This window comes from Herpailurus yagouaroundi, unplaced genomic scaffold (assembly GCF_014898765.1).
Source record: "Herpailurus yagouaroundi ecotype Mexico unplaced genomic scaffold, PumYag 181, whole genome shotgun sequence".
NCBI classification, from domain to species: Eukaryota; Metazoa; Chordata; class Mammalia; order Carnivora; family Felidae; genus Herpailurus; species Herpailurus yagouaroundi.
Genome location: NW_024412412.1, coordinates 35,958,561 through 35,973,096, shown reverse-complemented (window position 1 = coordinate 35,973,096; position 14,536 = coordinate 35,958,561). Strand labels below are relative to the sequence as shown.

General features: G+C 50.3%; 1 protein-coding gene across 4 annotated transcripts in view; it reads right to left on the bottom strand.

Annotated features, from left to right (window-relative positions):
- GFRA2 (GDNF family receptor alpha 2) overlaps positions 1-14,536 on the bottom strand; it is an 85,981-nt gene that overhangs the window by 50,680 nt on the left and 20,765 nt on the right. For all 4 annotated transcript variants that reach the window (XR_005795043.1, XM_040490365.1, XM_040490366.1 and 1 more), the window contains one exon: positions 3,393-3,747. Coding sequence is in view for 3 of the 4 variants with exons in the window: in XM_040490365.1 (XP_040346299.1) it covers positions 3,393-3,747 (355 nt within the window). In the remaining variant the exon portion in view is untranslated. The remainder of the gene's footprint in view (positions 1-3,392; positions 3,748-14,536) is intronic.

The window sequence follows — 14,536 nt, the reverse complement described above, 5'->3', positions numbered from 1 at the left end:
CTAGAGACTGCACTGTTGGAGGGTCCTGCGATCGCTGTCTAAATTTATGTCCTGTTGCATGGAGTCTCCTCCAGTTGGCTTAGTGCCTCTCAGAGGCTGTCAGCCCTTAGCTCCGGACGCCTCATTCCAGACTCTCTCAACCCTTAATCTCATTGAAACACCCCTTCTGGTTCTACAATATGAGGCTTAATCCCCATCTCCCGTTTCTGGCTTCCCCCACCCCTAGAATAAGAAACAAAAAAAACCCTCCGGCTCTTTAAACAGACACAGATGTTCTAGAAGCCTGAAATTATCCTGCTCTCAACTCCCCCCCTCTCACTCAGGACCATGGACCTCCCCCACCCCCACACTGAGGAACCACACACACTGTCCTCCCTTAACACAGGACTCATGAAGGGGATGCTGGTGCTCTTGTGGCTTGTCTGCTACCGCTCCTCATGGAGACGGCTGAGGCCGGCTCGTCCGCTGGCCTTGGTGCACCTGGCCCACAGGTGCGCACAGGCTCCTGCATGTTCCAGCCTGTCGTCACTGGACTTGGACTCAGGTTGGCCCTCCAGTTCCCTCCCAGGCCCAGCTCCTAATCCATCTGTCATTCCACATACACTATGTGTAACAGCCTGGTGGGTCATGTCAGCACTTAGAAGAAGGAGAGGATGTTATGTCCATTCAAGAACTACCATGCTCCCTTCCAGTGTGCTCTGGAACTCGTGTGGGCCATCATGGTCCCACTTTATCCCAGCCACCACGAGGCACAGAGCTCCAGCTCAGTGACTGCTAGATCGCACACCTGAGGCACTGGCTCCCGACTTCCTTTGCAGGGCCCTGGGTTTCTGCCTCTAACCATCCTCTTGTTGTATGTGTGGTTTGTTTTAAATCACCTCAATCAGTGTCTGTAAGTGACAAGGCCTATTTTTTTTAAGTAAGCAAAAGAGAAAAGCCTACCATCTTCACAGCTTTCCCAAGCCCTGCAGGGAGCTCTTGGGATCAGGCCTGTCTCTGAACTCAGGCAGTGCTTGTTTTCCAAACCAAAACAGCACTTCCCCTTCATCAAACACGCTCCCCACCCCACCGGCACTCCCATGGTAGAAAGAGGCCTCTCTTCCCCCTGCAGCCTCTATCACGGGGTGTGTGTGTGTGTCTCTCTCTCTCCTGTGCGTGCATGTCCTCAACATGAGGGTTTGCCTCCACTTCTGCCTCCTGCCATGCCTGAACCAACTACAGCTGGTTTCCACCCGTCACTCACTCACTCACACAGATTCACACACTCCCTCTCACACTCATGCACTCTCAAACTCACACACATCCATACGCCCCCCCCCCCATGAACACACTCTCACACTTCCTCACAGGCACACTCACACACTCTCTTGTACACACATGTACACACCATGAGGCACCATGTCTCAGTCACCCCCTCCCTCAGGAACCCCTCTCTCCTGGATTCTGGCCCACTTCCTCCTGGCTATCCTTCCACCCTCCAAGCCTCCCTGCCACAAGCCCCACTTCCTTTGCCCCTCCCTGAACAAATGGTATTTCCAGAAGAGTTCTGCCTCACTATCCACACCAAAGGCTTCTCTCATCACCTAAACACTGAGGATGCCCAAATCTGTAGGCCTCTCCAGCCTAGACTCCCTCTTGGGCTCCACCAATCCACCCTGCACCATTTCACTCACTGCTGGGGCTTTAATCACCAATGAGGTGCCCAGCAACTCCCAAACCCACTTCTCCACTCCAGCCTCTTTACTGAGCATGCCCCAGACATTGCCTGGGGCATGGCAATGGTCCTCCAGGCACCTCAAATGCTACACACCCCCAAACCCCCCCCCCCACACTGAATGGCTCCTTCATCCCATAATTACTTAACTAGGAAACATAGTGGTCACCGTTCATTTAATCCATTCAAGAAACATCTGTGGAGTGCTCACCATGTGCCAGGCTTTACGTGTAGGATGAGGTTTGGAGTAAACAAAACAGAAATGACTTCTGCCTCCAGGGAACTTTCAACCAATCACCCAGTCCTGTCAAGTCTACTTACCAATCATATCTGAAATGATACACTTCTGTTCATCCCTACAGCCACTATCTGAGTCCAGGCCAGGATGCTACACTGGAAAAAGCAGTGTGGATGGATGGATCCCAGCTCTGAAATGTATGAGCTGTGTGACTTTAGGCAAGCTACCTTCTATGTCTCTATTTCCTCTTTTGACAGATAAAGACGATAATAGTTATCTACCCGGTAGTTTTGTTGTGAGAATTAAATTAGACAAACCATATAATAAACCAGCATCCAGGACACAGTAAGCAATCTCTGAATATCTCTGCGCCACCATGGCCTCTATTTCTGCAGCAGCCCCACCTGTGGCCTCCCCACCTCACAACCCACACTCCATGTGCACCCACCATCTGCAGTTCCCCATGAGGCCAGGTTCTCTCCTACCCTCCAGCCTTTTGCATATGCTTTTCCAGCTGACACATTCCCTGGCTTTCACCTTCTCATTTTTCAAGGTTTAGCTCAAGGCCCCCTCCTCTAGAGCCCCAGACTAAAGCAGATGTCCCTACCCCATGCTGCCTCATCTGAGAGCCACTGCACTGGGATTGCACTGCACTGCACTGCACTGCTTTGTCTGTGTCCCCTTCTGGACAGGCTGCTCCTCAGAGAGCACAATGTTCACCTCTGCACACCCAGGTCTTAGAACTGAGCGCTGGATGCAACAGGGACTCAACAAATGCTTAACAACAAACAGGGAAGACATAAGAACTATACAGAAGCAAATTTCAACTCACGGTAATGACAACCGAAAAAAACCTTGCTAATAATCAGGCTATGCTTATCAAAATGGAGTATACGCCAGGCTCTGTGCTAAGCTTCCGACACACATCATGTCACCTAATCCTCACAATAACCAAATGTGGACATTTTTACTCCTGTTTACAGGTGAAGGAATGGCAGCGACTCGGGAAATTTTTACAACTTGCTCCGAGTCACACAGCTAGTAAGTAGAAAAGTCAAACCTGGGCAGTCAGACTCGAACCCACACCCTGCCCCAGCACCAGAATGGCTCTGCTGTCCGTGTGTAAGGAGCTGCCTCTGCGATTTAGGAGGGCCCCATCCTGCCCGCCACATGACCTCAATGGGACATGAGGTGGCGGTTTCCTTCAGGAGTGGGGCCGAATTCACTGAAGGTCCCTTCTCAGCCCAGCAGGCTCTAGGGTCTATGAATTCTATGCTCGCTGGGTTGTTCACTGTGGATTCCCACAGTGCTAAGCACGAGTGAACACAGAGAAGGCAGACAAACCGTAAACGCGGGTCAGAACGAGCAAGCGGACGGCAGGTGTCTGCGCGCGCACGCCGGGGCCCGGGAGCGCGGAGTGGGGGCTGCGGGCGGGCATACCGGCACAGGTGGTCGGTGCGGCACACGCCGCGGAGATCCAGGCAGTTGGGCTTCTCCTTGTCCTCGTAGGAGCAGCTGGGCAGGATGGTCTGCCGGCGGCGCTCGGCGCATGCCCGGTCTCGGCAGGAGCAGAAGAGCATGCGGTAGGTGTACTCGCCCGGCACGCGGTCGAAGAACTGGCGCAGGGCCTTGTGGCACTTGCGGCGGTTGCAGCGCTCCGCGGGAGAGATCTCGCGGTTGCAGATGGAGATGTAGGAGGAGCGCAGCTTCTTGCAGTTGTCGTTCAGGTTGCAGGCCTTGGCGGCATCCAGGCAGTGGTTGCTCTTGGCACTGGCCACCGGGTCTGCCCCTGTCCCTGGGGGTGAAGGAAAGGGAGGTCACGGGCCTGCAGGGGCACGGGAAGACCACCGCCACAGGCCCACTGGGCACACCTCCCAGGGTTCAAGATGCCCTCTACCTCAGTTTCCTCCTCCGTGAAACGGGTCACCCAACAGGCAGTAAGGATTAAAATGGGGGAATACACAGCTTAGGACAGCACCTGGTGCACAGCCAGCCTTACCTGTGGCGAGTCAAGATGATGAGGAATGTTAATCCAGGCTCATTTAAAACTTACCACAACCCAAAAGGCAAGCAACTAGTGGGGAGTGGGTTGCTCAGTGGGTTAAGTGTCTGACTCTTGATTCCAGCACAGGTCATGATGTCACGGTTTGTGAGATAGCCACCCAGCTCTTTGCTGACACAGTGGAGCCTGCTTGGGATTCTCTCTCTTCCTCTCTCTCTCTGTCCCTCCCCGACTCGGGTGTGCCTGCTCTCTCTCTCTCTCTCTCTCTCTCTCTCAAAATAAAAAAAATAAACATTTTTTTTTTTAAAGGCAAGCAACTAAGTAGGTGTTCATGCCCTGTTCACAAAAGTGGATAATGGGAAATAAAATGACTGGTTCACGATCACACAACTGAGTGGCAGTTGAGGCAAGATGGGCTCCCAGGTTCCTGAGCACCCTGCAATGGCACACTTGAACAGGCTTCTGCTCTGGGTACTGCTGGCATTTAGGGAGGGACAATTCTCATCATGGGATCTTCAGCAGCCACCACTACCACCACCCTCACCCCCACCACAGGACCACTGAAAACTGTCCCTACACATTTCAAAATGCCACATGGCAGGGGTGCTACAGCAGCTAGTTACATGGAGAACCCCTAAAAAGGAAGCTCCAGGTGGGAGCCCCGGAAGTAGAGGTAAGAGGCTGAAGTCCAGCCTCAGACTCTAATGGGGCTAAGCGCATAACCAACTAAAGGGCGCATGTGCTAGATGTTGGGACTCGGCCTTTAGCACCATGGCTTTGAGCTCTGCATTGGAGTGAGATGTCTTGGACACGAAGCAGGATTCCCACAATCTGTAAAGTTCCCTTTGTGCTGGCTACCCCATCCCACAAGTCTCGGCTCTTCTAAGGACCACCTGACCCTCCACTGCCAGCTGACCCCACCCACAGTGCCTCTTGTCCATCCTGATGACAGACTGGAAGGAGGCAGGAATCCAGCCCATACATGCCCACCTGAGACATTCTGGGGAGAGCCAGATGGGAGGCCACCTAGCCCTACCTCTTGATTTTACAGCTAAGGAAACTGACGCAGTGAGTGGGCAAGGCCACCCAGCACACTGGTGGTAAACCAGAGCAGGAAACAGGTCATGCCAACACTGTGTACACCAGAAGAATCATCAGCTTAGGTTTTAGGATGGATGAGCCTTAGCCTTTTCACTCATTCTTCATCTAGCCAGTATTTCCTGAGCACCATCCACTTCATGCAATGTCCCGGGAGGTGGTGGGAAGGACACAAACTGAGGCAAGCTAACACCATGCCCCACACCCCGCCTCCCGTGGCCAGCCCAGGTGTCCGAGCATTCCCAGCACCATTCCTGGTGTTCAGGTCTCTTGGTCATTAAAGATCTAGCAAACCCCACCTCTGCACAGCCCTCTCTTGGCTAGGTGCTGTGTCAGATAGAAATGTGTAAGAGGAGTCCCCATTCTCAAAGAGCTCACAAATCTAGCTAGGAAACCAAGAAGCAGTAGCATAGCAGTTAAGACTGGGTGTTATAGAACTGAGCCATCTGTATTCAACTCCTGGCCCTGCTACTTACTAGCTGTACAGCTTTGGACAAATGACTGAATCTTCCTTTGCCTCAGTTTCCCCATCTGCAAAATAGTACCTACCACATAGCACGGTTGTAAGTGTGAATGAGATAGCTCATTTTTTCCTCTCTCCTGCATGATAATTTTGCTCTGTCTACTAGATCATCCCCATCAGCTACTATCTCACCCATCTTTAAGGGAAAAAAGCCTCCTTGTGACCATATAGCCACCATTAAGGTAATCCTATTTTTCTGCTCTCCTTTAGAGCAAAAGCTCTCAAAGGAGTCATCCATACCAGCGATCTCTTTCTCCCCTTCTGGTCTCACCTGGACCCACTGCAGCCTAGCGTCTGCTTCCCCCTCTTGCCAGTGGTCAGGGATCCTGGGGCTTCCTCCCCCTCAGCCCATCTGGACACTAGACACAGCAGGTTACCCCATCTGGCCCTCTTTCCTCACAGTCTTGCCCTCTCCACTGGGCTTCCTGCTACCACCCTGCATGCACCTTCACAACTATCCACCTTTTCCTCCAGGGCTCAGCCCCTCTTCTCTATGTACACCCACTTCCCAGGGCACTCATGGCTTGTCCCCAGCCAAGCCTCCCCGTGAGTACAAGATTCACACGTCCAGCTGCCTGTTTACTTGCCCACTCTACCTGAAAGGCTGACACTGCATCTCAACCTTAACAGGCCCCAAACCAAACCCACACATTCCCCCCAATGCTGCTCCTCCACCCCAGTTCCCCTCATCTGTATGAAAACAACTCACCCTCCCACTAGCTCAGGCTAAAATTCTAGGTACTCCCTTGACTCCTCTCTCATTCACACACCACGTCAGAAAAACCAACCAGTTCCACCTCCAGAATACATCCGGGATCCAACCACTTCTCACCGCCACCGCTGCTCCCAGTGTGGTCCAAGCCATCATCACCACATCCTGGCAAGAGCCTCCTTCCTAGGCTCCCTGCTCTATCCTCGCACCCACCCCACCCCCTGCCTCAAAACAATCCTCTCATCGCAGCTGGAGTGAACCTTCTAGAACATAAGGCAGAGAGATAATGCTCCTAGGCCTCAAAGCTTCCTATGGCTTCCCCTCATTCAGAGGCTTGGGCCTGGTCTTCAAGGCCCTATATCTGTGCTGTCCAATATGGTAGCCACTAGCCACATGTGGCCATTGAACCTGAAACGTGGCTAAGCCCAAAATGAGATGTCCACACCAGATTTTGAAAATACACTCCAGATTTTGAAGATTCACTATGAAAAAAAAATAATAAAGCATTTCATTAACAATTTTTTAGTTTGACTATATATTGAATCAATAATATTCTGAAAATATATTAAGCAAATGTATGGTTAAAATTAATTTTACTTGCTTCTTTTTACTTTTTTAATGTGGCTATTAGAACACTTAGAATTATATAGATGACTCATATTTCTGTTAGCCAGCACTGCTCTATGTGACCTCACCTCCTCCTCCTGGTCACTTCCTCCATTCCAGCCACACTGGCCTCCTTGCTTTTCCTGGAATGTGCCCTGACCTCAGGGCCTTCGCACTTTCTGCTTCCGCTTCCTGGAAAGCTCTCCTCCATGACCTTTCCTCACTTCTTTCAGGTCTCTGCTCAAATGTTACCTTATCTGTGAATCCTTTCCGACCATATACGTAACAAGTCACTCCCTTTACCCTTTCTCTGATCTCTTTTTCCCACAACTCATCACCATCTGCCAGAGTATACACTTCCTTAGTCATTTGTTTGTTTGTGTTACATATAAACTCCATTTGAAAGCAGGGGCTTTATTGGTTGTACTTACTGCCATATCCATACTTTCCAATGCCTGGTACATGGTAGGTGTTGAATGCAAATTTGACGAGTGAAAGAATAAATGTACTTAGAACAATATCTAATATGTAACAAGTACTTAGAAGTTGTTGGCTAATACTATTAAAGAAGCCAAACTGATGTGGAGCCCGCAATGGTGGTCAATACAAGGCCATGTCTAATCAAGTATCAATGTAAAGGCCCAGTCCAGAAGGACTCAGATGTGAAAGTCAGGAGACAATGGATGAAGACTGGGCCTCACCTCGACACCCTGCCAACAACAGCCCTAGAATGGCAGAAAAAGTTCCCTCTCTTCTTGTTGTGAAAGCAAAAGGGGGATTAAAGCCAAAAAGGAATCAAGGTTGGTTTTCAACTCTTTACTAAAGGCCTACTAGGTGCAAGCACTTCCCCAGAGACCCAGCTGAAGACAGGGGAGTGGCCCATGGCAGTGCTAAGCTGTGCATCAGGGAAGTCAGGGTGCTGTAGCAGCAGAGAGGAAAGCATCCTGCCCAGACCAGGGGTCACAGAAGCAGTGACATCTCGGCTGAACCTACAGGATGAGTCAGAGGAAGCAAAAAGAGTAGGAACGGGGTCCCAGGCCAAGGGAACAAAGAGCTGGGGCAAAAGCTGGGAGGACCTGACAGCAATTCAGGATGCCTGGACACAGAGACCGAAAGTGAGGCCCAGGAGAGCACAGCGAGGGCTTGTCCCCGGTGGGGTGCGGCCTCCCAAGCTGTCCCCTAAGCTGCAGCCAAACCAGCCTGCCCACATCGAGATCCAAGGACACACGTCCACACAAAGGCTATTCTGGGGGCACCACCTCTACACCAGCCAGGTTGTTCTTCTGTGTTTCTTGCACCTGTCAGGATGCTGGCGGGCAGAGGGGAAGAGCAAGCAAAGCAGCCTGGGGCAGAGGTGGAGGAGAGCAGAGAGTGAGGATGGAGGGGGCCCCCAAAGAAGAGCAGGGCGACAACGCACGCGGAGCAGCAGCTAATTTAGGCCCGCGGCTGCTTTTAGGTTCCCCAGGTGCCCTGTTCCTGCTCCTCTCAGCGTGTTCCTGAGCTAATGCCGCTGTAATTACAGCCTCAGTGCCTTCCATTTGTAGTCTGAATAGTGAAAGCTTGTGCTAGGGGGGTGGGAAATGTAAACCCCTGGGCCAAAACTTGGTAAATTTCCTAGAAAAAAAAAAAAAACAATAAATGTGGCAACAGTAACAGCAATTGCCTAGTTACAGGGACGATGCCCCTTCTGATCCTCCCTGAGCAGGTACCGGCCCTGTGGAGAACGGACCCAAAAGCTGGCCCAAGCACGGCTTTCCCTACCAGTGAGGAAATATGTGCCGGGGGAAGGCAAGCCCACCAGACAGCCCCTTCCCACATCCACTGTCTCTCCTTCACCACTAAGCGCCTCTCCCATGGGTTCAGAAGGCTTTGTTTTCTCTTCAGGAACCCCTACTGGGGGAGGAAGGAGAAATGCTGGATTGCAAACAACAGCCTCACCCAGTGTGGGCCTGAGCCCCTGAACTAAAATGTGCAAAGGGCAGGGAGGGAGGCCCCTGCTACCTCACCCCTCCGTCCCCCGCAGAGACCACACAGGAGCTGAGAAGGACCCAGGAACTAGAAGTTCATCGTAGGCCTGGGCCAGCCAGCTCTCCACACTCACTCTGCTCCTACCCACGCGGGTCTCCCACGCCTGCTGAGAGGAGCCCAGCTGGGCCAAGGAGTAGATGAGAAACAGCTGCCTCAGGGTGTGTGAGTGGGGATAGAACCATGCCTGGTACTTTTCCAAAACCGCAGTGAACTCAGCCTCCCAGCTCCAGCCCCTGGGGACACGGCTTGGCTTTTTCACGCCCTTCACGCCCTTCCCTTCCTGTCCCTCCGTGACAGCAGGGCCAGGAAACAACTGCAGAAGGGCTCCCTCATGCCAGCGAAGCCTCACCCACCTCCCCTCTTCCCTCCTGGAGGGCTCCCCTGAGCCAAAGACCATGTGTCCCTGGATCGTCAAACTGGTATCTTTAAAATATCCGTGTGACACCATATGGAGATGGGCTCACCACACAGCAGTCAAATTTCTCTTTCAAATCTCTTAATTCTCAAACGAAATCTTTAAATTTCTCAATTGACTCACTTTTTTAAATTTTTCAATACCTACCCAGATTTGTCCTAAATGATAACATCTATGTTAGTTCTGCATTTTTCTACTATGTGTTAAAATGCACTGCTATTAAAATAACAACACTGGGTGTCTCAGTTGGTTGAGCATCTGACTCTTGATTTGGGCTCAAGTCATGAGATTGAGCCCCGCATCGGGCTTTGTGCTGACAGCATGGAGTCTGCTTAGGATTCTCTCCCTCTCCTTCTCTCCCTGCCCCACCCCCACTCACACGCTCTGTCTTTCTCTAAAATAAAAATAGTTAATTAATTAATTAAACAAAATAAAATCAAAGTATTTATTCTTATGCCCATCTCCCATTCCCTCAGCAGTGTGCCTGGTCAGTCTGGTTGGTCTGGTCAGTGGGAGGGAAGTAACTGATTTACAGTCAAGGTTCTTAAATTTCATTGCATTGGTTGAGTCACTTGAAGTGCCTGTTACACACAAATGCACAGGCCCCATGCCTTTCTGTCAAGAGCTCTATGGCTGGTCCCTAAGAATCTGGATTTCACAAGCTGCCCTGTGACTCTGAGGCTGCCTTCCAAAGTTGCAGAACCACTGACTTGGAGCACAGGCTGAGTTGCCAATGCCCATTCCTCAAATATGCACACATCCCACCCAGCACACCATTTACCAAGCCCACCCTCAGCAGAAGGCAATTTGTAGAGCATGCCTTCTGGGGCTTCACCCCCCCCCCCACTACCCAAACAAGAAGCTCATCAAGGTAGACTTTCTAAAACCAACAGGCCTCTCCCCATGGGAACAGAAATAAGATGCTCACCATTCTATGATACTTGCAGACTAATGGGTCCTCGGGTGTTTCTGCTCCCTTTCTGGCCTTCCAGGAGTCTGCCAGCCTGGTTGCTTGCCCCTAACCCCTTTTCCAGCTGCAATGTCCAGCCCCAAGTCCACACTGAGCCCCTGGGCACCCACCCAAGTATAAGACTCTGACGGCTACAGGGAGTGAGAAAGCTCCCATCCCACCTCGTTTAGAAACAGGCTAAAAGGAATCTACCCTGGCCCCATGCAAACACAGCATGTATACACACAGAAACATGCCCATATATACAGGGGTCACAGCCACACCGGCTGCCTTCATGCACAGCCCCCAATTTCCTATCAACTGCCAGTCAGTCACACAGCTGTCAGTCAACAAATATTTTCAGATACTGACCACATGCTCTAGAAATCCAGCTGCAAACTGGAAAGACAGAGTCCCTTCTCTCCAGAGGCTTTCAGTCTAGTGAAAGACCAGTAATAAACATATAAATAGTAAGGTAATTTAAAGTGCTGATGGGGCACCTGGGTGGCTCAGTTGGTTGGGCATCCAACTTTGGCTCAGGTCATGATCTCACAGTTTGTGGGTTTAAGCCTCGCATCGGGCTCTGTGCTGACAGCTCAGAGCCTGGAGCTTGCTTCAGATTCTGTGTCTCCCTCTCTCTGTCCCTCCCCCACTTGCACTGTGTGTGTGTGTGTCTCTCTCTCACACAAATAAATAAACATTAAAAAAATTAAAAACAAAAATAAAGTGCTGATAAGTGCCATGAAGAAAATACATAAGGAAATTCAGAAGAGAATGACTGGGGTCTGGAAGGGGCTGTCCTAGGAGGTAACATCCAAGTTGAGATAGAATGATGGGCAGGAGTAAAATGTGCAAAAAATCCAAAGTAAGAGAATCCCAAGCAAAAGGAAAAGCAGGTGCAAAGGTCCTGAGACAAGCATGACCTTGGTGTGTTCATAGGCAAAAGGAACCATAAAGTGGCTGGAGCTTCCTTAATGAAGCAAAAGTAAAAGAAGAAAAGGTAGAGTGGTAACTACAAAGATGTCAAAAACTGAGCCCATTCGGCAAATAACTTAGAAAACCAACAGGATGGGTCAGATGCTGAATAGGAAGAAAAAGAAATCCTGGAAAACTCTGAAGTTTTGGGCCGGAGCACCAGGTAGATGGTGGAATCACTTTATGAAACAGGAAAGACCTAAAGGGGAGAAGGAGGGCAGAACTGAACACATAATTCTGTTTTCACTGAAGTTTGAGATGCCTACTAGATGTCCAAGTGGAGATACTGAAAAGGCAGAAGAATCAATGAGTCTGGATTGCAGAAGGTACATCTGAGCAAGAGGCATAAAACACCATGACTGACATGGAAGCTATTTAGTGTCATTAGACTAAATGAGGTTGCCTAGTTTGAGGGTGACAATAAAGAGGAAAGGGGTCAGGACAAAGCCTTGGACATCATCATGTAGTGGACATTGGGAGGTGGTGGAAAGTCAGGAGACACTGGTGTCATGGAAGCCAAGACAAGAACTTCAAAGAAAAGGACAGTCAACTGAGTCCAAATAATTAGGGACATAAGGGTGAGCAGAGAGGCCATCAACAATGAGATGTCAACAAAACAAACTAAATAGGGATGGATGGAAGGCAGGAAAGGTGGGGAGCTAAGGGGAGCCCATCTTCCCTGTTGGGCTATAGCCATCTGCACCATCACCTCCACACCCCTCAGCCTCATGAGGCCATCCACACCCAGCCACCACTCAAGATTCCCTGATGGAGTGGTTCCCAGGGAATCCCAAGATTCCCAACACGGAGCACTCACTACACGTAAAGCACTGCTAAGAGAAATGAACCAAACCGGCAATGCTCCTGCCCTCCTGGAGCTTACATTCTAGTGGAAATGAAGAGATTATAATCAAGTAACAAATGGAAAATCACTCTTGGCCTGAGCCTCGCTCCACAGGCTTCACAGTGTCCCTGCTGGGGGCCAGGCTAGTGATTATGAGCAGGAACTCTGGCCCAACTGGGAGGCAGAGGACCTAGCAGGGCCATCAACTAGCAGAGCAAGCATGTGCAGACAGGTTATGTGACCTCTTTGAGCCTCATTTTCCTCACCTGCAAAATGAGGATAAAACACCCAGGCTGCCTACACACAGGACTATGCTAAAGATTAGACTGGATAATGTAGGTAAAAATGCCTCACACAGTTTCCGGTCCATGGCACATGCACCATAAATGCTTGTTTAAGAATGTGTTCCCCGGCTGGAAAGATCTTCCCCCACATCTCTGTTTTCACATAACCCTGCTAAAAGAAGTCCAACCCATGCACCTCTTGCCCCAGCCTCACACACGACACCCGAAAGATAGAAGGGTCCCCAGTCACTCACTGGTGAGCAAGAGGCAGACTTCAGAGCACCCTCTGCTCATCCAGAAGCCTAAGAGAGCAGCACCTCCAGGATCTTCCTCTCAGCTGGGAGCGGTGGCCAGGAGCCCCATACCATCTGCATGAATGCATCTGCATACCGTCAGCTTCCCCAAGAGATGACCTTGCACTCCCAGCATGCCTCGCCTGCCAGTCCTCTGTCCTCACTCAAGGCCCAGGGACCCAGTGGGACCGCAACCTTCATTCCCCCCACTGCTCAGGGTGCCTCCCCCCGCCCCCCACCAAGTGGCAGTGCTAGTCCAGGCTCCCCACCTTATATCCTCAACCTTCTCTGGGACTCTCCCCTCACCTCCATCCCCACACAACACGCAGCTACCCCAGCATCCTCCAGGGTCAGCTGTATTTTTGGAAGCAGACCAACACACCAAAAGTCAATTTGATGAATGGCAAATTCACTGAAAATCGATTCCAAAAATCGATTGCTTTTTGAATATCATTTTATATTTTGTCAAATCTTAACCACTGTTGGTATGCTTTCTCCAATTCTTCAAAAGGCATATTAGGCTTAATTTTGTGTTTTAAGCAATTAAAAATTAAAATTTCATTATTTCACACTTTAAGGGACTTTTTCAGCCACTTTTGAGGGTTCTATGTCTTTTTAAATGTAGTTTGGGTGGGTTTGTTTGTTTGTTTGTTTAATTAGGATTTTTACCATGCTCACACCAGTTCCCACAACAGCATATCAGCTTTAATTTTGTATTTATAACAATTAAAAGCCAAAATTGAGGCATTTCATATTCATGTGATTCACCTGTACCTTCATCAGCATTTTTTATTTGTGGTGAATGGACGCAGGATTGGAAGCACCAACCATAAGCTAAATTTTTTTACTGATTATGAAATAAACTTTTCTCACCATAAGAAGTCCTTCTTCAGAAAGAAATTCCAAAAAGCCACCTACAGTTGCTGTTTTTACCTTGCTACCTCACATCCTCTTTTCCATCCTCCCCAAATCAAGCTTCCAACCCACAGCCCCACTAAGGACACTCCGGTCAAGGTCATTAGTGACCCCCATGCTGCCGAATGCCATGGTCATGTCTCTAAACATCTCTAACTTGACCTCTTGGCTACATTTAGCATGTCTTACCCCTTCCTCTCTCCTGAGACCCGTGCTTTTCTTGGCTCCCCCTGGTACCCTTCACACTGGCCTTCATCTCAGCCTCCTCTGCGCTAGCTCTTCATCCTCTGCATTGGAGAGCCCCCACCTACCTCCCCCTCGGTCCACACACTCTCACTAGGTGACCTCATGGGTCCAGAGCTTTAAACACCATCTATATGCTAACGACTCTCAATCTATATATCAACCCTAACCTCTCCTCAGAACTCCAGGCTTACATCCAACTGCCTACTTGGCATTTCCAGACAGAGGTCTAAAGGTCTGACTAGTATCTCCAGCCTACTGTGGCAGACAGAAAACTCTCCTCCCCCTTCCCCATCCTGATATATGGCGGTCCCATTGTTGTTCAAGCCTAAATTACCACAGTTGTCCTTAGCTCTGTGCCACCACAGATCCCAGATCGTACACCCTACTGCAACAGCCTCTAACTGCTCTCTGGCTCCCACCGCTGCCCATGCCCCTCCCTGCCCCATGATCCACTCTGTCACAGTGCAAGAGTAAGCTTTTCAAAAGCATAACTCGGGGCGCCTGGGTGGCTCAGTCGGTTAAGCGTCCGACTTCAGCTCAGGTCACGATCTCGCGGTCCATGAGTTCGAGCCCCACATCGGGCTCTGGGCTGATGGCTCAGAGCCTGGAGCCTGCTTCCGACTCTGTGTCTCCCTCTCTCTCTGCCCCTCCTCCGTTCATGCTCTGTCTCTCTCTGTCTCAAAAATAAATAAAC